The sequence below is a fragment of the Onychostoma macrolepis genome, chromosome 17 (genome assembly GCF_012432095.1).
Source record: "Onychostoma macrolepis isolate SWU-2019 chromosome 17, ASM1243209v1, whole genome shotgun sequence".
Lineage (NCBI taxonomy): Eukaryota > Metazoa > Chordata > Actinopteri > Cypriniformes > Cyprinidae > Onychostoma > Onychostoma macrolepis.
The window spans coordinates 8,624,403-8,651,256 of NC_081171.1; the positions used below are offsets into that span (position 1 = coordinate 8,624,403).

At 37.6% G+C, this 26,854-nt stretch overlaps 1 protein-coding gene across 10 annotated transcripts in view; it reads left to right on the top strand.

Annotated features, from left to right (window-relative positions):
* Positions 1-24,424, top strand: part of foxn3 (forkhead box N3) — a 103,316-nt gene extending 78,892 nt beyond the window's left edge. For all 10 annotated transcript variants that reach the window (XM_058749571.1, XM_058749572.1, XM_058749566.1 and 7 more), the window contains 2 exons: positions 16,211-16,319; positions 20,595-24,424. In XM_058749571.1, coding sequence (XP_058605554.1) covers positions 16,211-16,319; positions 20,595-21,063 — 578 coding nt within the window. In that variant the 3' untranslated portion in view covers positions 21,064-24,424. The remainder of the gene's footprint in view (positions 1-16,210; positions 16,320-20,594) is intronic.
* The last annotated feature ends 2,430 nt before the right edge of the window (positions 24,425-26,854 follow it).

The following is a 26,854-nucleotide window of genomic DNA, read 5'->3' on the forward strand; positions in this document are numbered from 1 at the left end:
TACATCATAAAAAGTGCTCCACATGCCTCCGGTGGTTAATGAAGGCCCCCTGAAGCGAACTGATGCTTTTGTGTAAGAAAAATGTCCTTATTTCAAACTTTATAAATGGTAATAGCTTCTGCTAACTGTCGCACACGCATTCATGAGAGAGTGGCATCCAGTGGATGACATAGGTGTAGCGTAAGCTCCAGTGAGAATAGTTTAGCGAGAAGTTTTGTTTAAAGCAAAGGAAAACCAGTCTCCTCTTGGCTTATATCGAAATCCTCTGACATTTTTCTTTACAAATCCTCGTTTTGCACTAATTCATGACCATTTTTTTGTTTTGGTTTTTTCCTTTCTCCTCTGTGCTTCCACATTCGTCACTTCCGCGTTCATCAGCCAGCTTCAGCAGATTTTTGAGTTTTCTTAACTTGTCGTTTTAAGTTTATACAACAAAAATTTGGGAATCTCCCACAAAAATTAATTAAGCAAAGTCAAAAATCTGCTGAAGCTGGTAAAAATTTTCCATCTGCTGGAACACCACTCTCTCGTGAATTACAGTTTATAAAGTTTTAAATGTATGGATATTTTTCTTACACAAACGCATCGATTCGCTTCAGGGGGCCTTTATTAATCGCCCGGAGCCGTGTGGAGCACTTTTTATGATGGGTGGATGCACTTTATTGGACTTCAAAATCTTAAACCCCATTCACTGCTATTATAAAGATTGGAAGAGCCAGGACATTGTTTAATATAACTCCGATTGTATTCGTAAGAAGAAAGTCATATACACATAGGATGGTTTGAGGGTGAGTAAATCATGGGGGTGAAATCATTTTTGGGTGAAGTATCCCTTTAAGCCATCCCTTACAATCCAAAGGAAATTTCAATTGGATTTGGTCAATTCATTCTGATAGACAAGGTTACGTGTGACTTTTTTATTCCGACTGGATTATTAGGGTCCATGTAAACACAGCTACTGATCATGTAACTAATGTTGCTTCTTCTGTTGAAGCTCAAGATGCTCTTTAGATCATCATGTTGGAGAACATGATCATCAGGTTTTAAGCAAACTTGTGGAGTTCATGCAGCTCCAGTGCTTTTCCTTTTACAGCAAAAGAGGGATAATACAGATACTAAGACATTATGAAATTAATATTTTTTCAATACAATTTTCACTCAAATCGCTATATTGTAATATATGTGTAATTTGTGATTTTTGGAGCTCACTGTATATACAGAATATATTGGCTCTTGTGCCTCCTGACCTGCATATCTGAATAGACACTGACTGTCCCTAGATCAGTCTTTCTATCCCTCCAACTTTCCCTCTTTCCATCCCATCTTTCCTCCATCTCCTTCTCCCACTCCCACCAAGGAAGGAAGGCATTGTGTCTGTATGACTCAGATGAAAGAAGAAGAATTCTCCATTTTTGTCAGGCTAGTGAAGACAATAAAATGAAATGACAGAGAGAAAGAACAAGGGTGGATTAGATTGGGTTGAGCGAAACAAAATTTCTTGTCTGTAGTCTGTAAAAGTTCAGGATGAAGCTTAGCGCTTAGCTTTAGCGGTTTTTAATTTTTTTTATAACTGAACAATAATAATAGCGATGTTCTTCGCATTGTTTTCACGCGCCGTCTCTCAGACGTAGTTTCGTGGGTGTTGCGTCTTGCTGAGCAAATTGAAATCGTCAAGTGGCATGGCTCATGCTAATTGCTCTGTGGAATGTGTAAAGTTTATTGAAGGCTGCTTTTGTAAAGCTGTCCGCACTTAACAATCACCGTCCGTCCCACTGTAAGGGTGCTTTCACTACAGTGGTTCAGGCTGTAGGATTGCAGAATGACTAAAGAAATGTTATAGTGTAAGCATGATGGTATAAAACTGCACATTTCATCTGCTACTTATACCAATGATGGAAATAAGCACAGAATTTTGTATTTGTATTTGTAGTGTTGCTATTGTGTGAATATACAGTATTGTATTGCAATAGGTAGCACTTCAATGGTAATGTTAAATCAAGACTAGTTAGCACATACTCTACCATTTAAAAGTATGGGATCAGTAAGGTTTAAAAAAAAAAGAAATTTTCATCAAGGCTGCATTTATTTGATCGAAAATACAGTAAAAACAGTAATACTGTCACAACTGGGCAAGGATGTTAAATTGATTTAAAAAAAAAAAGTGATAGTAAATAATTTTTATTTTGAACAGGGCCTAAATGCTGCTTCTTTTTAGAGATTCCTAAAAAAGTATCACAGGTTCCAAAATAATATTAAACAGCACAACTGTGTCCAAAACTATAAATCAGCATATTAGAATGATTTCTGAAGGATCATGTGACACTGAAGACTGTAGTAATGGCTGATAAAAATTTAACTTTGCCATCACAGGAATAAATTATATTTTAAAATATAAACCACATTTTTAAAAATGTTAATAATATTTCAAAATATTACTGTTTTTACCGTATCAAATAAATGCAGCGTTGGAGAGCATAAGGCACTTCTTTAGAAAACATTACAAATCTTACTGATCTCAAACTTTAGTGTATGTAATTGAGATGGTTTAATAACAGTATTCCATTATGGTTATGCTTGAATTGGTTACAAAACATATACAGTTACAGTAATTCTACCCAGCATGTATGTAGAATGTTACCTGAGAGTGAGAGAAAGAGAGCGCAGAGCCCCAAGAAGAGAGCCGAAGAAAAGAGACAAAGCAATTGTTACATGGGACTAAAAACTAAATGTGAGATATTCAAACTGACCAGTCAACAGATTGCAGCTTTCCCCACTGTACTAAAAGTGTGACAATCAGCACACCCCCAGTGTATACACATCTTGGCCTATAGCCTTGATCACTATCAGCACCTCTGTGTCCTCATGAATTCCAAATGGCCCTTTTGTTGTGGAAGACAGGTTTGGGACAAGAAAGCAAAGTCTTTGTTGATTTTCAGCCCTACATCATGGTTTAGCGGCTCCTCTATGGAGGTTTGCCTGAAAAGATTTGTGTGGATGTTCTGTGCACATTATCAGAGATGAAACACGTATAGAGCTTTGTGCTGCTACATTGACGTGCCCTTCAAAAAATGTCTTGCTCTGTTTTATGTCCGCTTTACTGAAAATGCCAAAACAAATAAACCATCCGTGGCTTCAAGGTCTTATCTGGACGCGTCCCTCGGGTTCACCTCGTAACTCTAGCGCTCTCTCTGACTGCTCACGGGGGCTCTGAGGTCAGCGGGAAGTGGATTTGAGCGTGACGGTCACACAGTAAACTGACCTGAGAACAGTGTGGCTCTAAAAGTCATTTACAGAAATGTGTTTGTCTCTGTTATATAAAGTGCATCCTGATTTCTCTGATTCCTCACAGTAACTTCTATAAATACACTGTGAAGTCAGTGGCTGCATATTATAATATTACACCGAGTGTGTGTATGTCAGTGTCCACGTTTATAGTCGCCACCATGCGTCTGGTTTCTATTACCGGCTGTAAACACGCCTCTGAAAGCCACGACTGAGCACAGAGTGCTATTTCCTGTTTTAGCCTCGGCCTTTGCATGATATACTGTTCTCGAGTGTGTGAAATGTGAGCGGTTGTCATGGCGACAGCAAGCCCCGGCCAGGAGAGTGAAAGGAAGCAATAGGAAGGAAGACATCCGGAGATCTTACAGTGAGTGCATGGCGCTGAAAAACTCACTAAGACGTCTTAAAGAGCTATTTAATTATTTATCCTCGTTGACTCAACACACCGGGCCATTTTACAGTGCCATTCCAAAAATAAAAAACAGGAGGGAAGGTCTGTGCCTGACAGTTCTTCATTTTCTTGCATTGCATTGTGGTCATCTGTAAAATGAGTTTTAAAGGGATAGTTCACCCAAAAATGGCATAATGTACTCAGACCTATATGTTGTTTCAAATCTGTATGTTTCTTCTGTAGAATATAAAAGGTGAATGGTGACCCGGAACCGTCAAGCTCTAAAGGTGACAAAAAGCAAAATTAAAGGAATTGTTCACTCAAAAATGCAACAATTGCTGAACATTTACTCACACTCAGGCCATCCAATATGTAGATGAGTTTGTTTCTTCATCAAAACAGATTTGGAGAAATTTTGCATTACATCACAGTGAATGGGTGCCGTCAGAATGAAAGTCTAAACAGCTGATAAAATCATCGCAGTAATCCACAAGTGGTCCATAAGACTTCAGACCATCAATTAATGTTTTGTACAGAGAAAGCTGTGTGTTTGTAATAAACAAATCCATCAGTGTGTCTTTAACTTCAAATAATTGCTTCAGGCTAAAATACGAGTCCTCTATCCATGATATTGCTTTCTGCATTGGTAAGTAAGTGATGCTATGCTAAATTTCTTCAGATCTGTTCTAATCTACATCTTGGATGTCCTGAGGGTAAATGTTCAGCAAATTTTCATTTTTGGGTGAACTGTTCCTTTAAATTAGTCCATACACTTTGTGCACTTTAAAGTCTCATGATTTTTTTAGAGGTGAAATTAGCCATAAATAAATTCTAAAATTATTTCTATCAGTTTTCAGATGAAGAGGAATTTCCAATTTTATAATGTAAAATGAATTTTATATTTTTCTTGCCACACTATAGTTGTAGCTCTGTGACAATTCAAAATCAAAACTTACTAATTAATATAAATCATATTCAAAATTCAAATGAAAAAAAATATGAGATATTAATATTTTGCCAAAATTTTAAAAGAATGCGATTTGCATTTTCATGTACTAACAATTCATATTTTTGTCTGTTCTTTACACACAAAAAACCTTAAAATCCAATGCACAACTCGCATATCAGCTACTGTTATGGTGCTTTTTGTCATGTTTGGAGCTTGATAGCCGCTGATCACTCACTCCTCACTCTTCATTGTATGGAAAAAAAGCAGCTTGAGCATCCTGCTAAACATCTCCTTTTGTCGTCTGTGGAAACAAGAGCATTGGAAGGGGTTTGGAATGACATGTGAGTGAGTAAATATCATTGTGAGTGGGTGCACTAGCCTTTTAAAGATGTGCGGGAGAGGATTGTTCAGCATGTGTGTATTTGTGTTTAGCAGGGCTAGCAGAGGGGGGAGGACAGAACAAGCGCGCTCTACTGTTTTAAGCTCTACTCATGCGTGCGGAGGCCATTAGAGGCTCATAAAACACACAGACGCTAGTGGCTTATCTGCTGGGTTGTGGAGGGCAGCGTGAGGACAGGGTCATTATGAGAAGGGCGTGTCCCAGAGGGGGCGAGACTGACTGGTGTTCACACACGTCGAGTGTCTCCGTAGTGTTTGATCCCGTTTGGCTGGTGTGTGTTTGGCTCCGCCACACCGCCCACAATCCTTGTTTGGGGATTTAAAGACAGAAGGGGGGAGAAGAAGAACTGTTTGAGTGGACGCTGTTGTAGCAGCGGCTTTTCACGCTCCACTAGCATGTATCGACATGCACCAAAGCAAAGAGAGAAAACAACACAACTCCCTCCTGTGGGGTACCGCTGGGTAACTTAACACCCCACACTCAAAACAAAAACTGAGCTGATTTTGGAGTACTGATGGTTGGCTAATTTGCCCACCCAAGTGTGTATGTGTGTGTTTCGGATCTAGCTATACTTTTGGCAAAGAATTTGCTGAAACTGTTTCTTCCCTTTTAGGACATTATTTATATATATATATATATAGAGAGAGAGAGAGAGAGAGAGAGAGAGAGAGGCCTAAATTTAAGATTGATGTATTTGAATTGCATATTAAAATCAAACCATTTTAACACATTATTTTACAGATTTGTCAATCATACTTACTGTAAATAAAACATGAAAGCACTTATTTAAATAATCATATTTTTAAAAATGCATTTATTCAAATTGCTTGGAATCAACACAAATCTGTTCATTGTGAAAAAACTTATTCAGTTAAAAAGTATGGCTAAAATATTGTTTAAATATGGCTAGCTGTTGAACAAGTAATATTCAGTTAGTTAAAGTGCCCCTATTATGGATTTTTGAAAATGACCTTTCATGCAGTGTGTAACACAGCTGTAAGTGAATGAAAACATCCTGCAAAGTTTTAAATCTGAAAGTGCACCGTGTATAAAGTTATTGTCTCTCAAAAGAAAGTCGACTCTGAATCATTGAAACGAGTCGATTTTAAAACGAATCTTAAGCCGTTTCATGACGTCAAAATGAAATATTAGCATATTGCCCGCCCACTTGTTGCCACTAGGTGCCGCTGTTGGAGCTTTAAAAATAGCCGTTTTACACATAGCCGGCTGTACACAAAGCAGCACTAAACACTGCTTTAAAAGAAATCGACCAATCGGAACCAATCACCGCGGATTAGCGTCATGCAAAGGAGGGGCTTGGAAAAATGAATCGCTGAGCGAATCATTTGGGAGTCGTTGAGAAAATAAGGTAAAAATAAATGCATATTATAAGAAAATGAAAGAGTTTTTTGACCTTGCATGCATGTCAACCTGTTGTTGGGGACTTCCAAAACCAAAAAAAAAGAACCTTTCATAACCCATAATAGGGGCACTTTAAAATATATGAGATTGAAGTAAATTGGATTTATTGATGATACATACTGTGTATAAAGCTGGTTATGTAACACAGTTAGGTTATTAGTACTATTACAGAACCTGTTTCTAAACCGTTTCTTATCTGTTTTTTACTTTGTTGTTTTGTTAAAACTGTGTAATATTGTGTTGCGTGTATAAAAGTACAGCTATATAATTTTTGTTGTTTTAGGTACAATATTGTATTTTTTAAAGTTTTTTTTTTTTTATTAAAACAATTTTTAAAAAGTCCTCAAAAATATATTTATACATGTAAAATATGTATAGAAGAACACAAAATTAATTATTTTGTTTATTGACTACTGCATTGCTGAACCATTATTGAAGTCATTTTTTATAATTTATATTATAATATAACCTCAAAACCAGGCAAATATAAATATTTCTATTTTTCTGATCGCATTCTCACCTTGCATTGCATTGATAAAGGGGCATAAAGGCCAAAACAAAATAAATAAGATTTCATAGTCTGTAAGATTAGCTACTGTAGGTAAGCATTTGTGTACATTAGCGTGCTGAAGGGTATATTTAGGCAAGGGGTGGAGTAGGACTACAGTGAAATGTATCTGACAGCTAGGTAGCCCCGTTACCAGTGACAGAGCAGGATTCATTTAGCAGCTAATGTGCCAACTGTAAGCCCTTAATCTCTGAGCACTCCCGAGGCCTACGCACCGCTGCGGGGCCTGAGGCGGGCACCTGAGGGAAATTACTGACTTCTCTCAGAATTAGAGCAATTTCTGCATATCAACACGGACCACGTGACGGCACCCACACAAACACGCTCTTCGTGTTTATTCATCACTGTAAAATCGAATGCCTCCGAGCTTAGTTTATAGCGGTACAGTAGAGTCGACGCCTTTGAGGCGACCCACTCTAGATACAGAAGTCGCTTTAATCTTATGAAAATGAAGAGGCAGGACACCCAAAAACTGTAAGTTTTTCTGTTTTTAGCTCGCAGTAGTTTTTAAAAGCACTCGGATTTAAAAGCGTTCTGATGTGTGTGTGTATGTGTGTACTATAGATTTTGCCCACTGAAACAAAAACAACACTAGCTTTAGGAGTCCAACTGGGTTTATAGCCCCCCTTATCAAGTATTTCTGCCCCTCTCTGTCTTTTTGTCTCTCCTTCTCAGACTGTTTTCCTCCCTCAGCCTCTGATATCCAACGGCTATGATCTGTTTGCCAACACAGTGTATTTTGGGAAGGAATTTTGTGTTATTAACTGCGCAATTAAACTTAGTTGTTGCTGCAAACAAGCAAATCCCCATCCACATCATTATAAAAATGGTAATTGACCTTTCACAGGGGTTTTGTGATATTTTTTTTCCCCACAGATGGAGGGATGTTCCTCTACTATGGCTCAATGCTTATCTGGGACAGCTGCTCTTGTGGATTCAAATCTGATGATCTATGCAATCGATTCTACTATGTAGCCATCGCGACATGAAAAGTCAGATACTGTCAGACACTCTTAAAAATAAAGGTTCTTTATTGGCATTTATAGTTCCATGGAACCTTACATTGTACAGAACGTTCTTTATAGTAGAAAAAGGTTCTTCTGATTTTTAAAATGTTTTTTTTTTCACAATAAGAAAATCAGTTGTTTTAAGGCAAGACACTACGGGCAAAAACTTGTTTTTTTCATGCACTGGTTTCACTTTTCGTGACATTTCTTTTTTTAGACCAGTGGAAAGAAAACATGCAAAATACACTTTAAGTTACTTTATTTATTTATTGGATTTTTCTATTTGTGTCTGTAGATTTCAGGTATAATACACATCTTCAAAGGCTATTTTGTCGAAATGAGTCAGAAATCTCCTCTTTAGTAGTATTTACACCAGACTTTACAGTTGTATTCCTATCTATATTACAATCTATATATGGGGTAGTCGTGGCCTAATGGTTAGGGAGTCGGGCTTGTAACCTGAAGGTTGCTGGTTCGATTCCCGCACCTGCAGGAGTTGAAGGTGGGGATTGTGAATGGCAAGGCACCGAACCCCTAATTGCTCCCCGGGTGCTGTAGTAAGGCTGTGTGTTCACTGTGTGTGTGTGTTCACTTCTCACTGCTGTGTGTGTGCACTTGGATGGGTTAAATGCAGAGCACCCTTTCGAGTATGGGTCACCATACTTGACAATACGTCACGACTTAACTATATTCTGTTCATATACTGAATAATTTGCCTGCTTTTGTACAACATTTAATTCCTAAAAACATGGTGAAACTATTTTTTTTATGGAAGTTCACAGTATTTTCTGATTCACGATAATTGGAGATATTAAAAATCACTTCTGTAAAAACCTTTGGCTCTAATATGTCAACAAAATGAAACAAAATGAATTTTGAACCTGCCTTTATCCAGTGTTCACACTTCTGTTCTAAAAATGTATGCAAATTAGAGCATATGTCTCATTTGAGAGAATGTCTCATTTGCATATTTACACTATTTCTAAAAAAAAAATGTAATTAATCAACTAGTATGGTACGGTGAAAGTATGGTGATATCTATTAGTTCGATTTTTTTGGTTACACTTTATTTTAAGGTGTCCTTGTTACAGTCTTAATTATACATTTAAGTACTCAGTAATATTAATTAAACTACATGTATTTACTTATATGGTTAGGGGTTTGGCTCAGGGTTACTTGCATGTAATTATGCATTATGTATTGTTATTATAATAGTAAGTATATGTAAGGTGTAACAAGGACAAACTTAAAGTAAAGTGTTACCACCACTCTGAAAACACTCTTTTTGTTTTTTCTTTCAAACCTTTATTTTTAAAGGCACATACCAAAATTGAAAATTCTGTTCCCAAAATTCTGGTTCTCATTGACTTCCATTGTGTGGAAACTATTTAAAAAGAACTATGGAAGTCAATGGCTACCCGTAACTGTTTTATTACCAACATTCTTCAGAATGTCTCATTTTGTGTTTAACAGAAGAAAGAAATGCATACAGCTTTTTAACAGAATGTGGGTGATTAAAAGATGACAGAATTTCCATTTTTGTGTAGACTATCCCTTTAAGAGTGCAGCGAGACCCAGCAAAGTGAAATGACTTGACTTATTTTGTTTTCCAACTTACATACCTCAACTTGACCTCAACTACAGATTTATTTGTAAAAACTCTGGTTGTGTTTGAAGACGTGCCACTGAAAAATGCTTAACCCCGGGGTACTGACGTGGTGCGAGGTGTTGTTAAGTTTGCGCGCCTGACAACGTGTGCTAAAATCTCATCAGAGCCTAGCACTTAAATGAACGCTGGGTCTCCACCCTGTGAATAATAGATATTCTTCAAGCACTTTAACATGTTCATTTGTCTGAAGAATCAAAGGAGAGCTCACACGCCGAGCCTTCAAAACATGCGCTGGCATCCCGCCCGCCTCTGTTTTGCGCAGCCGGCGCTGACTTAAAAAGAGCGTTCGTTTGCTCGCATCTGCTTTCTGTCAGCGGGAGCATTGCGTAACGTTGAGACCCTGTGCGCTGTTTATCTTTGCGGCCTGACCTTGCTCCTGGTCACCGGGGTGAGAGGCGGGATCTGAGCGTAATGCGAACACTCAGATGTCGGTCTGGGTTGCCATGGCAGCCTGGTAAATAGTTGTGAAGCAGCGAGCGGAAGATTAGTCCCTAAGGAGGTCCCTTGTCACTGTGTGACCTACAAAGGGCCCTTCGATCTCTGCCAGTGTACTGACAGCAACTCCTCCTGAAATGATATCCTTAAATGGCGTTTTGTTTGGATTCGGTTGTGTGCCGTGGCAGTCGCTGTGGCTCTATGAACAAAAAGGCATCTGCTATTGAACTCGGTTTCTGTCTCTCAAGGCTTTATGCGTGTGATGTATGCGTTAGCCATCTCGCGAGTGTGTACTGGGGCTTTTATTTGGCCGTGAAAGGCAGAAGAACTTCTCATGGCAACCCAAGGATCCATCAACACAGCCGAGTGCTCTCTGTAGCGTGCAGGAGAATTGTTTAAGACGCCGGCATCGTTTTGCACCGCTATTCCTGCCTCAATGCCTCAAGATAGCAGTGTATCACTTGACTGCTCCTTCCTTTTAATTCCGGCTAATGCTGACATTTATCACGCTGCAAATATTCGAGCTGAAAACCGATCCCCTCAAATCCAATATACTTCCTATAGTTCGTCTGGGAAACGAATTAAGCTAAATGCATGGGCTTTATTGCACAACAGCAGGTGCCAAGTTTACAGTACAGGGAATTTGTCATCTGCATTTCTCATCGCCTTTCCTCTTCCTTTCAGTGTCTGTCTGTGTGTTTATCTGTCTTTATCTCTTTTCTCACTGTCTCTCTCATTATACCCCGGAGGAGTGATTCCAGCGGATGCAGTATTAGATTAAATGAGCAGGCATGTAAATGCTTGTTTCTCGGGTGCATTTCTACAAAGCTGTAGTCACCATTAAGTCTTGCTGGTGTTAATCTGGATTCCTTTTTACTCGTTGAATTGGATATTTATGGCGCAGACATTCCTAGAGCTGATTTTAAATCAGGCGATATATGTTTGGCTCAGTTTTTAGTCTTGGAATGAGAGATTTCCATATGGCTCCCAAATGAGTTCAGCACCAGAACAAAAGAAAATGAAGACAGGAATTGGTGCTTTTTTTTTTTTTTGGCTCCAGATTGCCTGTTTTTTGGTAATTTTTTGTGGCTGCTTAACCCTAATACAGAGAGACTTTTTTTTCTTCAACAAAAAGAACATTTATTTAAAGGAATTATTTTTAGAATTGACTTAAATTTTTTATTTTTATTCAATTGTTCAGAAAAAGTGACCTTTCAGAATGGAGAGGTCTATGGAACTTCTATGGTGTGTTTTTTCTTCTTCTTTTTTTTTTCATTATAAAAGAACAGAGTGATCATTCTTCAAAATATTTCCTTTTGTGTTCCACAGATGATAGAAAGTCATGTTTGGAGGGTGAGTAAATGATGACAGAATTTTTATTTTTGGGAACATGGTAGTGTACAGTATCTGAGATTACGACATCATGGCTTTTACTTAAAGGAAAAGTTCACCCAAAAATTCAAATTTTGTCATCATTTACATAAATTTACATAATTTACATAAATGTCTCTCTTATGTTCAACACAAAAGAAGATATTTTGAAGAGTCAACAGTTGTTGGTACCCAAAGAAATACTAAATCCTTCAACTGTTTGATTACCAGCATTCTTCAAAATAATTTATTTTATGTTCAACATAACAAAGAAACTCATACAGGTTTGGAACGACATGAGGGTGAGTAAATGCTGACAAAATGTTCAGCATTGAACTCTCCCTTTAAAAGACAATTGACTTTATCTTTTTATAAAAAATCATCTCAGATTATCATGCTGGATCGATACTAATACACGAATAAACACTGTTCTTCTTGGATCGGTCTTTATTGTGTAGCCGGTACATTTCATAGCCATAAAGCTGAGGATTTTCTCTCTATATCAAACTCAAGATACAAGTCAAGCTTTTAGTCGGTCATTCTATATGGCCTCTGACCTTGCTTACTTGAACCTGTTCATACAGAAGTGTGCCAGCTGAATACAAAAGCTCCTTCAGTACACCTCCTCCTCCACTGGTGTTTATACAGAAAGAAGCCCAGTGGCCATAGAGCCCATGTGCGGAGGCTGATTCTTGAGAGGATGTGGAGTCCCTGCTGTTTGGCTTTTGTGAGTAAAGAAGCGCTCGCTCTACAGAAGCAGTGGTGCGTGTCATAGGCCCGAATGTACGAATCACGCAGCCCCCAGCTGTATTGTGAGAAAACAATGGCCAAAAGCACTCTCGCCCTGAAACTCATTGTACAAGCAGCGTTTTTAAGGTACTTCTTACTGAATGTGTAGTTTGCCCAAGGAGGAGTCCTGTCAGGACGGCTCATCTACAGATTGACTGCTGTGAAATTTCATGTGAAGGAGTTGTAAATCATGTATTAAAGGGATAGTTCACGCAAAAATTTAAATTCAGGCTTCATTTACCCAAGCTTTTGTTGCAAAAAAAGCATTGAGTGATGAAGGGCTTTAAGGGAGCATTATTGTGTAGAATGAACTTTAATGGGGGTTTTTTATGTACATTGATAAGGTTATATGAAAGTGCGTGGAAAGAGTGGACTTAATGTTCCCTTACTGTAGATGCCTGCTTTGTTGTGAATGAGTCCCCCTGGTGGGCAAATATGGCAAAGACTAGTGCTGAAGACTGTTGAGTACTTTTAATTTACGTTTGCAAGCATGTTTCAGAACAAGAACTATTTCCAACCAAACATTAATTACATTTTTATTTTATTATATTTTTATGTATAGTTTTTTTTAATAACTTTTTTGTTTACAACAACAACAAAAACAACAACAGAAGTTTCTTGACAAAAACAGGCTAGGAATTATGCAGATATACATTTTTTGCTTGATTGATTGGTTAAGGTTAAGAACTTTATTAATCCCACAAGGGGCAATTCAAGTAGGGTAGTAGCATCATATAGCGGACACAAAATATCACATAGACGGTACAAAAAACAAATAAGTAAAAAAATTAAAAACACAACCCGACATGCTTCATAAATAAATTAATTAAAAAAAAAATGTAATTGGTTTGTACTAATTCCTCTTTTTTGACATTTTTGCAATTTGTCAACTTCTAAATATTATCATGATTAAAAAGCTTAATTTGCAGCAGTTTTATATTAGTGACAATGAGAAACTATTAGTTTTTATTAATATTTTGAATAGTTTTTATTTTATATTAATTTTAGTTAACATTTTAGCAATTTTGTTGTGTTTTGGTCATTTTTATTATTATTATTTATTTTTTTTCTTTTTGTCTGTATAGATTTTATTAGATTTATTTCAGTTAGACAAAATGAAAATTATAAAAAATTATGAAAGTTTTTAAAAAATGTTTTATTTCAGTTAAACTTTATTTTATTTTCAAGTAACAAAATATTTTATATGGATTTAGTTAACTATAATAGCCCTGATTTAGAGTAAAAATTTAGAATACATCAAAGTTTTAAGTTTGCAAGGCATAAAAATGGATGAATGAGATTTTCAGTGGGAACAAACATTACGCTGATGCCCAACTCAACTGTCCCCTGTTAGAATACAGTTGTTAAAGAGAGAATTAGAGAGATACTGACTTTTCAATACAGTATTGTGCATTAGGGCCGCCGTTTCCAGGGCCATCTGCCACCGACATTAATACGCTTGAGAGGAAGGCCGAGAGAGAGAGCGAATGAACAGTCTGATAGCATTTGTGCGCTGACTGCCTCTGCAGTGGCCCTGTGAGAGCGCCAGGACACCTTCCCATGGGCATCACGCCGGCGAATCACTGCTGATGCTTGCACAGCTCACGTGTGTGCCCAGCTTCCTGGAAGTCACCGTCCACGGTACTTTATTTATTACCTGCTGTTAAACGCAGCATTATCTGCACATAATGCCACATAGAAAATCTCAGCCAATGGCACATTCATTGCCATCGCAGATCTGGATTTCTTTTCTATTGAGCCAGCGAACACTTTTTCGCCTTTGTTTAACAGCTCTCATCCACATAAAAGAGGGAGCATCCCCAGGCACAAAAGCCTCACTGGCTTCCTTCCTGATGTGGCTGCACTGTGAATGCGCTTTGCTTTTGTGTCCTGCTGTTGTTTCTGATGCCTGGATGGATGGCTCGACATGAAACGCCTACAATGGGGCGAGATCATTAGCCATTCAGTTTGCTAGCCCATCCACGCTAATTGGTGGAGAGCCGCACATCTCTGTCAATTCTCATTGCGCACTCGGTTAGCTGGGATGGCCTCTGTCACAGGGCATCGCTTCACCTTGTTATGGCAGTGTGTTCCCTCAGGGTGGAGAGGCGGGTGAAGAGGGCACCCAGCCAGCCCAGATGTTCCTTTCGGCTTCGCAGCCGCATCTCGCTGTCACCTAGTTGAGTTCCACGACTATGGCATACATAGGGGGACCGGTTGCCTAGGCAACAGTGCTCCCGCCTAATGGCCAGATCAGTGTGCTGGATTCTGAATGGATGGTTATTTTGTCCTTTTTTTGTGTTCGCCATCTGCTACCAGTCCAGGTTCGTTTTCCAGATGGAGCTATATGTTGCCCCGTACTTGGACTGAGAGAAGGGCAGCGGCCATTAGGTCTGTTTGACTGCGGCGCCAAAATTGCGGTTAACCCTGGTTAACCCTCATTATAGGAGGATGCTGCACTGATGCACGTAACAGAGATGCATGAAAGTTTTTTTGGATGTGGAGTGTGACCTCCATGAAAAAGGCCTATGTAATAAAGAATAATACATATTTATTACATTTTATTATAAATATTTGTTAAAGTGTGTGTGTGTGTGTGTGTGAAATTGTGTAATTTTATTATTCTTCTTGACATACTTCTCATATTTTAATGGTTTAATCTGAAGAAGGTCACTTGTTACATGTAGCATTATCAGCATTTTATTGAACAATGCAAGCAATCAAATTACAGTCCACTTCCTTTTCACGAGATTTACGAGACCTGGCAAAAAAAATAAATAAATAAATAAAAATTCTGAATTCAAAAATGTTTAAAGGGTTAGTTCACCCAAAAATTTAAATTCTGTCATTAATTACTCACCCTCATGTCATTCCAAACCCATAAGACCTTCATTCATCTTTGGAACATAAATGAAGATATTTTTGATGAAATCCGAGAGCTTTCTGACCTTGACAGCAACGCGACTAACATGTTCAAGGCCCAGAAAGGTAGTAGGGACATCAATACAATAGTCCATGTGACATCAGTGGTTCAACTGAAATGAATGAAGTGAGAATACTTTTCGTGTGCAAAGAAAACAAAAATAATGACTTTATTCAGCAATTTCTTCTCTTCCATGTCAGTCTTTGATGTGCGTTCACAAGAGTACCACGACTCATGAAAGCTCTCTGATTTCATCAAAAATATTTTCATTTGTGTACTGAAGATGAACGAAGGTCTTACAGGTTTGGAACGACGTGACGGTGAGAATTTATGACAAAATTTACATTTTTGGCAGAACTAACCCTTTAATTCAGATGCAGCACAATTCTTGTTTTCTGTTTTTTGTATGGGTTACTTTCATCTCCCATTATGAGTAAAGCAGAAATGCTATAATCATACATTGGGTTTGTGGTTCTGTTTCATGATTAAATATGGAAAATGTGACAATATTTTCACTTTTAGAAAAATTAAGATATATTTAGAGATTTCTGTTTCTTTATAGAACCAGACTTTTGACCTTTATCATGCAGTCTAATCCACTTTGCAGTTTATTTGGCCTAAAAACTGCCCATTTAGACAGGAAGAGACCCACTGTCTGATGTGCTAATGAACCACTGTTTTGTTTTTACGTACCATTTAGCGGTTAAAGTTGTAAAAGCCAGCCTAACAGATTTAAACTGGTTATTTCAGACAGCTCTTGCCTGTTTGAAACTGTTGGGAAATTTAGTCCTTGCAGAATCAACATCTGAAATTTAAACATTTTAAGATGATTTCTAAATGCTTAAACATGGTGTGTTGCTTTTGAATGGATTTTATATGTCTGCTATTATGCATAGCAATATGTACAATATACAATATACAATTGTTTACATTGTATATTTTTGCTCCCATATGCTTTCAGGTAGCGTTTGCATTAATGTACATTATTTGTGTTCTTTCCTCAGTCCCTCAGGGAGTGATCCAGAATGGAGCTCGAATGATGAGCCAGGGCCTCTTCCCAGGAATCCGACCCCTTCCCATCAACCCCATTGTCAGCAGGACAGCCGCTGTCAGGTCAGTCCTGTCCCTCAGGTCACCTTTCAGCCCATTTCCTGACTCATTGCATGATTGACAGGTTTATCAGCCAATCAGAATCATGCTTACACTGCAGTGCTTTGGCTCATATCTTATCTCTCCCTTTGACTCTCTGAAGTCTGGCTGCTCTGTTCCTCACATTTCATTAGATCAGAGCAGCCAGGTCATTGCAGACATCAGCGCAAAGTCTTATCCGGTCTAAGGCCCCACTCTTGCATGCATGATGTGACATGAATAATTGATTACAAACACAAAGTTTTTTTAATGGCATGACCAAACACACAGACTGACTGTCTTGCCGTGAAACATTCATAAGCTGGGCCTCAGAAACAGGCCGCCCCTCAGGTACTGCATGCTAGTGTCAATGCACAGCAAAATCTACACGAAATGTCCCCTCAGCTGAAGGAAAATGGGCTCAGGGTCTGGCCCGGTCACACAATCAAGCATTCCAAGCTCTGCTGCAGCTCAATGCAAGATGTGTTGTGTACTGTAAGGATAGAATTAGAACATAGCGCTCGGAAAGGTGGAAAAACAAAAGATTCACCAGTTAAAAGAGAGGGGTGTGCAATGTGTCAACGCCACTTTTTACCCCATTGTGACATTCGTCTGTATTTTAAAAATGTCTGTGTCCAAAATGTCTGAGTCCGAGTCAAAGTACCCCAACTCTAGTGTTCAATGGATTGTTTAACATGATACCAATAGTTCAGCTAATGAAACGTCTTTCTGATTTTTTCCCTTTTTTAAAAAATAAAAAAATAAAAACCTCCATAAAACAGTTGTGAAAAGACTTCTTTAGAATAATTTATTCATCATAAATGAAAGGGAATAAAACATCGTTTTTGCATATATGTAATGAGAGTTGCATAAATTAAATATTTAGGATTTGTAGAACTTTTTTTTGGCTCTGAACTCATTTTAATGACAATTAAGCACATTCTCCCCTACTTTCCTCATTATGGTGGTCCATTTACTTTAAAAATTCTGAAGCATGTAATATATGCTTCAGAATTTAAATATATTTAAATATATATTTAATATATATATAAATATATATTTATATATATATATATATATATAAATAAAGATATATATATATATATATATATATATATATATATATATATATATATATATATATATATATATATATACCATTTAAAATATATATCTAATATACTATTTAAAATATATAAAATAACAAATAACATTTATTGCAACACACCAATGAAAATGACTTATGAAGAAGATAATGTCCCAATGATGCTAAAATAAATTTTCTTATTTATTCCTTTTGAATTTGTAGTGAAATCAGTGACTCAGACATGTTTGTTTCCTCTAAGATTTATTATTTTGCTAGCATAAAACAAAAGCCTAGACCTGATAAATATCTCTGATTACCTCTGTTATGAAAAGAGCATTCAGGAACAGTTCTCCTCTGTCCATTTGCTCACACACAGGGTCTGCTCAGGCTCTCAGTTGCTGTATGATGCACATATCGTGCAGTGACAGGATGCATACAGTCCAAAGAGTAAAACAGCCTCTTTAAAATGAGTGACACTGCATTTAGGCATTAATTATTGAAGCTGTTTTTTAGCCTGCTGTACTGTGGCTATGATTTATGAGTCATAAATGCACATATGAGACAGGAAGTGGAAAAGCTCTTAGGATTATTTTTCGAACCACAGAGGGAGTTTTAACATTTCTGCAAAGCGCGGCAGGATGTTCTTTGTCACTCAGAGCTGCTGCTACAGTTATGGCCAAAAATATCGGCACCCTTGGTAAATATGATCAAAGAAGGCTGTGAAAATTAATCTGCATTGTTAATCCTTTTGATCTTTTATTTAAAAAATTCACAAAAATCGAACCTTTCATTGGATAATAAGAATTTAAAATAGGGGGAAATATCATTATGAAATAAATGTTTTTCTCTAATACACATTGGCCACAATTAACCAGTTTAACAGCTCTAAATTTTCTCCTATAATGCCTGATGAGGTTAGAGAACATCTGACAAGAGATCAGAGACCATTCCTTCATCCAGAATCACTCCAGACCCTTTAGATTCCCAGCTCCATGTTGGTGCTTCTTCTCTTCAGTTCACCCACTCATTTTCTATAGAGTTCAGGTCAGAGGACTGGAATGGCCAGCAGAAGCTTGGTTTTGTGCTCAGTGACCCATTTTTGTGTTGTTTTTGAGGTTTGTGTTTGGATTATTGTACGGTTGGAAGATCCAAACATGGCCCATTATAAGATTTCTAACAGAGTCAGTCACTTATTGATTTATTATCTGTTGGTATTTGATAGAATTCATGATGCCATGTGTCTAAACAAGATGTCCAGGACCTCCAGCAGAAATATAGGCCCACAACATCAAAAATACAGCAGTATATTTCATTGTACACATGGGGTACTTTTTATCCCCCTGTTCACCAAACCCATCTTGAGTGTTTGCTGCTAAAAAGCTCATTTTTTAGTTTCATCTGACCATAGAAGCCAGTGCCATTTGAAGTTCCAGTCGTGTCTGATAACTGAATATGCTGGAGATTGTTTTTGGATGAGCGAGGAGAATTTTTCTTGAAACCCTCCCAAACAACATGTGGTGACGTAGGTGCTGTTTGACAATTTTTTTTTAAGGTTTTCTGACCCCGAGACTCAACTATTTTCTGCAATTCTCCAGCTGTGGTCCTTGGAGAGTTTTTAGTCACTCAAACTCTCCTCCTCACCGTGCATTAGGACGATATAGACACACGTCCTCTTCCAGGCAGTTTCGTAACATTTTATGTTGATTGGAAATTCTTAATTATTGCCCTGATGGTGGAAATGGGAATTTTCACTGCTCTAGCTCTTTTCTTAAAGCCACTTCACTAATTTGTGAAGCTCAGTTATCTTTTGCTGCACATCAGAAATATATTCTTTGGTTTTTCTCATTGTGATGGATGATTAAGGGAATTTGGGCTTTGTTTTCCCTCCTATTTATATTTCTGTGAAACAGGATTTATATTTCTGTTCATAATCACCCTGGAGTGCTCAGAATTGTGAATATGAATGGGAATATACTTCAGAGATATTTTACTCATAAGAATTTCTAGGGGTGCCAATAATTGTGTCCAACGTGTATTTGAGAAAAACATTTATTTCATAATGATATTTCCCCCCATTTAAAATTCTTATTATCCAATGAAAGGTTAGATTTTTGTGAATTATTTTAATAAAAGATCAAAAGGATTAACAAAGCAGAATAATTTTCACAGCAGTCTTTGATCATATTTACCAAGGGTGCCGATATTTTTGGCCATGACTGTATATAAACTGTTACCAGAAACACAAAACAAGCATCAATTAAAAGACACTTCATTACTGTTTCTGAGGGTAAGAGGCATAAATAGAGCTCAGCTGTCTTTATTTGCCAATTTTCATCATATTATTTTAGCCAAAAGTGGAGAGTTTTGTAATCCACCAATTAATTTGCTTTTTAATGATGTTGTTGGCCAACTGAAGAGGTGCTTCAAAGCTCAAGTGTGTTTCAGAGACAAATGTTTAATTGTTTTTAACATTTAAGGATGAGGCGCTTGAAGTCTGTAGTGCTTACCAGCACAAAACACAAATTTAGAAAAAAGGTGGTTTTAAAAAAGAAATTAAGCAGCACAACTGTTTTTCATCTTGATAATGATAAGAAATGTTTATTGAGCACCAAATTGGCATATTAAACTGATTTCTGAAGGATCACGTGAGGCTGAAGATTGGAGGAATGATGCTGAGTTTCAGCTTTGCATCACAGGAATAAATTACATTTTTATTATACATATATTCAAATATTTCTCAATATTACTGTTTTACTGTATTTTTGATCAAATAAATGAAGCATTGGTGAGACTTTTTCAAAACCATTTTGAATGGTAGTATATGTATATATGATTGTTAATTTCTTTTTTCTTTTTTTTGATTTTAGGTGAAATATTACCTAGGCATATTCTTGATTTTTGTGTTTTAGATTTACTCACTTTATATAATAACAAATGTGTTCCAGAGGTTGTTGCCATCTGTGCAAAAAACTGTGAAACATCAGTACAGAGTGTCCATGTTACACATATTATTATAATTAATTCCTATATTAGTATAATTACTAATAAGTAGCTCCACAAAATAATTACACAGTAAGCGCATGTAGTTCATTTGTTTTACTAAGCACTTACAAAGTACAACAGGAACAGCATGTGTGCCCTTGCACTAATGCATCTCTCGTCTGTGTTAATAGGTCAGTACTTGGATACCGAATAACCAGTGATGGTGAGCCAACCTGTAACTCTCCACTGGTCAACAGCGACCCCAAGGATGACCACACCTACAGTTTTGCCAAATCTTCCAGCTCGGATGTCGAAGAAGATGCCCACTGCGATGGAAGCGAGGTGAGCTTCCACGCCAACGAGGCCGGCAGTGATGCCGAGGAGGACGACAAGAGCAAAATCAAGAAGGAGCCCAAGGAGTGGTCCGTGGATGCCCTCGCTCTGGCCCAGCACAAGAAACGGCAACATTTGACAAAAGTCAAACAGAGAGTGGCCAGTGACACTCTTCCTCTAAAAAAGAGGCGCACGGAGAAGCCTCCGGAAAGTGACGACGAGGAGATGAAGGAGGCGGCCGGATCCTTACTTCATTTGGCGGGAGTCAGGGCCTGTTTGAACAATATCACCAACCGGACGGCAAAGGGGCAGAAAGAGCAAAAATAATGAACTGACTGTATTATAAAGAGAAAAAAAAACATCACTTTGAATAGAATTTACTATTTTTTTCCAGGACATCAGGTGAATTCTACTGATTTGTGGCAATATCAACAATCACTTTGTTTTCCTATCTTTATAGGTAACATTTTACTGAGGGTTCTTTTTTTAGTTCACTATTAGTTCATTTTATTGTGATTTCTTTTTTTAATCTACGGAGATTGAAGCCATAGCCTTCCCTTTTTTAAGATATTCAGTAAAGCATTTCATTCGATTGAGAGAAAAAAGTGATAGTAAAAATTGCCCTGCCCCATTGTCATAGTTAAAGAGATAGCTCACCCCAAAATGAAAATTCTGTCATCATTTACTCACCTCATTTCATGTCAAATCTGTAAGACTTTTGTTCATCTTTGGAACACAGTTTTTTTTTTCCACAAATGAAATTCAATCAAATCTGAAAGATTTCTGTCCCTCCACTGAAAGTCTATTCAACCAAAACTGTGAAACTTTAAAATGTTCATAAAGAGATTTTTTATTTTCTTTTTTTTTAATTCCAAATAAACTAAGTCTTCTAAACAGATTTAATTTGGGCTTTTATTCACATACAAACATTAAGCGAACAATGTTTATAACATTCAAACTTGCTCATAGAAGCTCAAGCATGCTTGCTTGACACGCAAGAACCAATGAGGTTCTTAATTGTGATTCTTCAGAAGACTTGGATTAAACCACTTGATTTATTTATTTATTTTTCTTTATGTGTGTTTTGAAACGTGATAGTTTTAGCTGAAAAGACTTTCAATGGGACAGAAGTCACTCGTACTTCATTAAAAATATCTTCCATTTGTGTTCCAAAGATGAGTCTTTGGGTTTGGAACGACATAAGGGTGAATAAATGATGACAGAGTTGTAATTTTGGGGAGAACTAATCCTTTAAAAACATGACAACAAATTTTGTTCTGCAGCACATTCTGCAGTCAGAGTAGTTCTCGAGTTAGTGATAATTATGGGTTATAGTAATCTCTGTTGTAATATAAGATGTTTTAGAAGCACAGGGCAGTGCCAAAGACAATCCTCAAGCAGTTTCTGTGATGTCACTTCCCCTTGATGCTCTGGCCGTTAAAGCATCGTGTGGAAAACACTCATGTCTGTAGTTGTCGTTTGGCTCATATGAATCATAGTTCACCAGGATGAGAGTAAAGCCATAAGCTTTTGTCAAAGTGTTTTTGGAGTCAAAAGTGATACATTTACCAATAAGTCTCTTGAAACTGCCCAAGTTTTTTTTCCTAAGCAATCAAATTGAGTGATATTTTCCATCTAAAACGATAGTGGATGGTGATACTCTTTCTTTGGCACAATGAAAATGGAAACTCGGAGCTAAAGCTACAATACCTGCCAATTGTATTTTAATAGCAGAAAATAATGACTGTGGAGTTGTTTTGTGTTTGTTCATTTGTTTACGTTTTTTTGTTTGTTTTTTTTTCAAATTTTTTATTTGAAACCCTCGTGATGTAATAAGCAATTTCATCCAGTCAGGATAAACACTGTATAAAAGTAACACTAGACCATTTTCCTTTCTTAATTTAAGCAATGTAGCCAGCAGGATTTTCCAAATCGTGTTGCATGGGTTCTGTAAAGAAAAAGAAGACCGTTTTTTAAAAAATCAAAGTTCATGTAAGGTAAATAATGTATTTAGCATGGAGCATGAATTATTTTCATATAAATATAGATCCTAGAGAACTAAGGCACCGCCTCTAATTTCTATGCCAATAGGCCTAGTCTCTTTTGTTGTTTTTGTCGGATTTAATTTCCATTTTTCGTCCTCATCGCCTTTGTGTTGAAGCAGGCATCTTAACAATTACCTTCTTCAGGGACAAACACTGACTGTTGGGAAACTCTCTCTGCAATACGAGGACTCGGGCTTGGGCCGTCTCGGTCCACGCTAGCGGCCGTCCCGAATACCCACGAATATCCGCTACGTCAATGTCCGTGTCGTCAAGGAGAAGTTCGTAGTGAGTGTCAGTCCCCTTCCGGCTTCGTGCCTGCTTTACTTCCATATGTAATCCGGATGTGCGTATCTGTGATTTATTCAGGGTCTTCCATTTTGTTCCACGAGACTTTGGATCTGCAGTTTTTTTTTTTTTTTTTTTGTTGTTGTTCATTTTATTCCTGTATTTACATGTAGCACTGTTCAGGAGTCATCAGTATTGATTCAGTTGTTCTCGGTACAGGCAGTCAGACGGTTATTTACGCCTCCACGCATATATATTTAAGCACTTATAGACAATAAAAACAAGTGATACCAGAGCTCAGTGCAAACGCTAGTGTATATATTTTCACGACCTCACCGAATTGCACTTTTATTGTTTTAACGTATAGTAAAGAACTTAAGGATTCAGTGCCAAAGCCTGTAATGACTCTATACACTGCAAAACGGACGATGCATACTTGATATGTCAGTCACAAACATGTCAATAAGTTGTAGCATTTCTGTCAATTACTCATGTATAAGATATTCTCCATCATATTTGTTAATATCGCACTGCATTGCTGTGTTTCATGAATCCACACTGCCTTCCCTGTTCCATCTGACAATGATGATAATGGTTCGACCCGATGTTTTGTAGCGTGTTAAATGTTATATCTGACCCATGAGTGTTAATGTGATGTCTCCAGTTGGCATGCCTTTCCCTAACCGAGCTAGACATTTCTTGACGCAAAATAACCCTGATTATAACCTTGTCTGCTGGTCTTTATAAACATCTGTCATATCACATTTCCATTCAATATGCTTCAAACTGGGAAACCGGTAGCAGAGAGAGCTATGAGTCCTTTGTACACTGCCTTCCTTCAAAGACAACACTCACTACGGAACTTTTCCTTTCTAGTTCTTTCAGAGGAACCTGAAACATGTTAAAAAGCATCAAGAAGAGCCAGCCAAAAAAAATGTTAATAGGAGGCGAAGTGTTTCTTTTTCTTCCCTTTGTGTTTTTTTGTTTTTGTTGAAAGGTTCCTGTTAACTGCCATTCTGTTATGTGTTTGAGTTGTTTAAGATGAAAGTAATGGAGTCCATTTGGTTTGTGATGAAATATTCGGTCTGATGGCATGTGCACCCTGCTAATATGTCAATATAGAGGCGTAATTGCACTCTGTATTTCCTTTGACTTGTAATCATATTGCCAAAGACAACAATTTTATCGATTAATGTAAATACCACTTTGTCCATTACTACGACAAGTTCTATTTGTTTTTCTTTCATTTTATTTTATTTTTTCTCCAACCCTACCATCAAGTTTCTGTGATGTATTGTCTTCCAGTTGCAATAAAAAAAAAAAAAAAAGTTGCAAAGGTGATCCTGGACTAGCATGATGGTTTTGTGCAGCTCTAAATCCATTGTTGATATTATTGCTAAAAAGAATCATATAATACTCAACGTGTTTAACAGGAAGGGAAATTTTTCAGATTATTATTTTTTCAGTTTACCAACTTATGACATTTCTAATATTGTTTCTTCACCATAAGTATGCAACGAGGACTAAATCAAAAACATATAAATGTAATTAATATTGTAGGAATAAACCACATAACCATTCAAAGGTTTAGAATCAGTAAGATATTTTAATGTTTTTAAAAGTTTCTTATGCTCACCAAGGCTGCATTTTTTAAAATAAAAATAAAAACTGTTGTGCTGTTGTGCATGCTTGTTGAACAAAAGTTTTTAGTTTTTTTTAATTAAATCTTAACGACCTTAAATCTCACTGTTGGAAAAAGTAATTAAAACAACAGGGAAAAAACCCTCTCAATAACTTTTGTAAGCCTTTACGAACCCTAAATTCTCTTTAATATGTTGTGTTTCTCTCTACTCTCTGCTGTCATCTTATTGTACTGATCCATTACAGAGTGTCACATGACTAAACTCCAGCAGTGACAGTATCTGGAACATCACACAATTTCTATATTGATCCTGATTGTCGCTTCCTTCTCAGCAACCCACCTCCCAACTTCACACACTGCACATTTACAGACTTGAATGAACAGATAATTTGATTACAAAGCATAAGCTTTGGTTTTGCTTACAGTTACATTCTTAAAGATACAGAGCAACTACTTTAATTTTCAAATCAGTCCGTATGCAAAACTGACCATATTTTATGATCTTCATAAATGCAACAAACATTAAACATGAGTGTTGAAAGTGTTTGATGATATCTGCTATCCCTATCAGAGTGAACTTTTGTGTACACATCATTTATAAGCCCTGATGGAGTCTGTGGCCTATTCTTAATCAAAGAGTGAGCGTTTGGAAATCACAACTGCCTCCCTGCACCCTGTCACCACACCCATGCTCGCCTGTGTTGCTATGCAACTGCAGGAAAAGAGAGACTGAAAATGTACAAGAAGATTTTTGCCAGACACAGACATACAGAGTTCATCTATTTTGTAAGGGTTACGCACAGGTTACCGGAGCTGAGGTAACACGCGCGCTTCACTTTACACCGACATAGTCCGGGGAAAATTCTATTCAAAACAAAAAATAAACACCACACAAATGTCATTATTCAATTTGGGCTGTCTGTTCGTGTTTGTGTGGAGTTTGGCGTACCCGTGACCTCGTCGCACAATCTCTGCAAACATCACGCTGGCAGTCAAATGGCTGTTTCGTTTACTCAGTAAATCTATCTTAGCGTTCCTCTGAAATCTCCCACGAGAGCCTGCGCGCAGCCCCAAAACACACTTCCAAAAGACATATTGCATGTGTTTGTTGCCAAGGAAACAAAGTGAGGTGGCTTTCATTCCAGCACATCGGGATGTTTTTTTTTTTTCTATCGGCAGAACGTAACATGAAAAACTGCACTGGGGTTTATCGCATTGTTGCGTCTCTGGAGCGGCTGCCCCCTTCATCACCTAAAAAGTTGTCATCTCAGGAGGTTTGTTTGGGTTTGGAGGACCGACAGCCAGAACTAACACTTCCCACCTGCAACTAGGCCACTACTCGTTTGCAAGGTAGCAGGAAACCGAGGCGCTCATTGGCAGCGCGAATCAATAAGTGCGCTCTTTGATGGAATGCGCCGCCAGATAATAACCATTCAAATCTGCCACGGAGTGCCTTCAATTTGTCGGTCCTTGTAAGTCAGACACAAATATGGGAGTATTACAGCAAATCTGTGGCATTAAGGGAAGAATGTTTGAATACATTTGCAAGTCCATACATCTTGCCTTAATCTGCCTGATTTGCATGAGGGCACAGTCAAGGGATTTGAGGAGAAATTGGAATCGCTCATACGACGGCTGGTGAAACGTGCCAGGACTTCATCAGCGAGGGCATGTGTTTCAGGTCTACATGGTCTTTCTGCGAAATCACCAGGGTTTGAGCGGTTAGACATGCTGCTATCTCTTTCATTGATGTATAATGAGAGTAAAAAAAAAAGCCTTAGGTTACCTGAGGTGACCCATAAACGTCATGAAGTATTGTATGGTCACTGAACTAGATTTACAGCACTTCACTTTGCAGCAAAATATTTAGTTTTAATAAAAAAAAATTGTACTTTGAAGTTGGGTTCAGGTGCAGACACGAACAGAAATTGTCTACATATTGATGTTAATATTCCAGATTTTATTCATGCTATGTTTAATCTCTCAGGTACGGTGGCCCAGTGCACAACACAATGAAATTGCCACTTGTTTGAAATTGCCACTACTAGTCCACTTATTTCCGTTGTGTTTATGCTTGTTTCCATTGTGTTGTGCAAATTTTGTTGTGTCGTGGCTTGTTTCCGTTGTGTTGTGCACTACTAGGCCA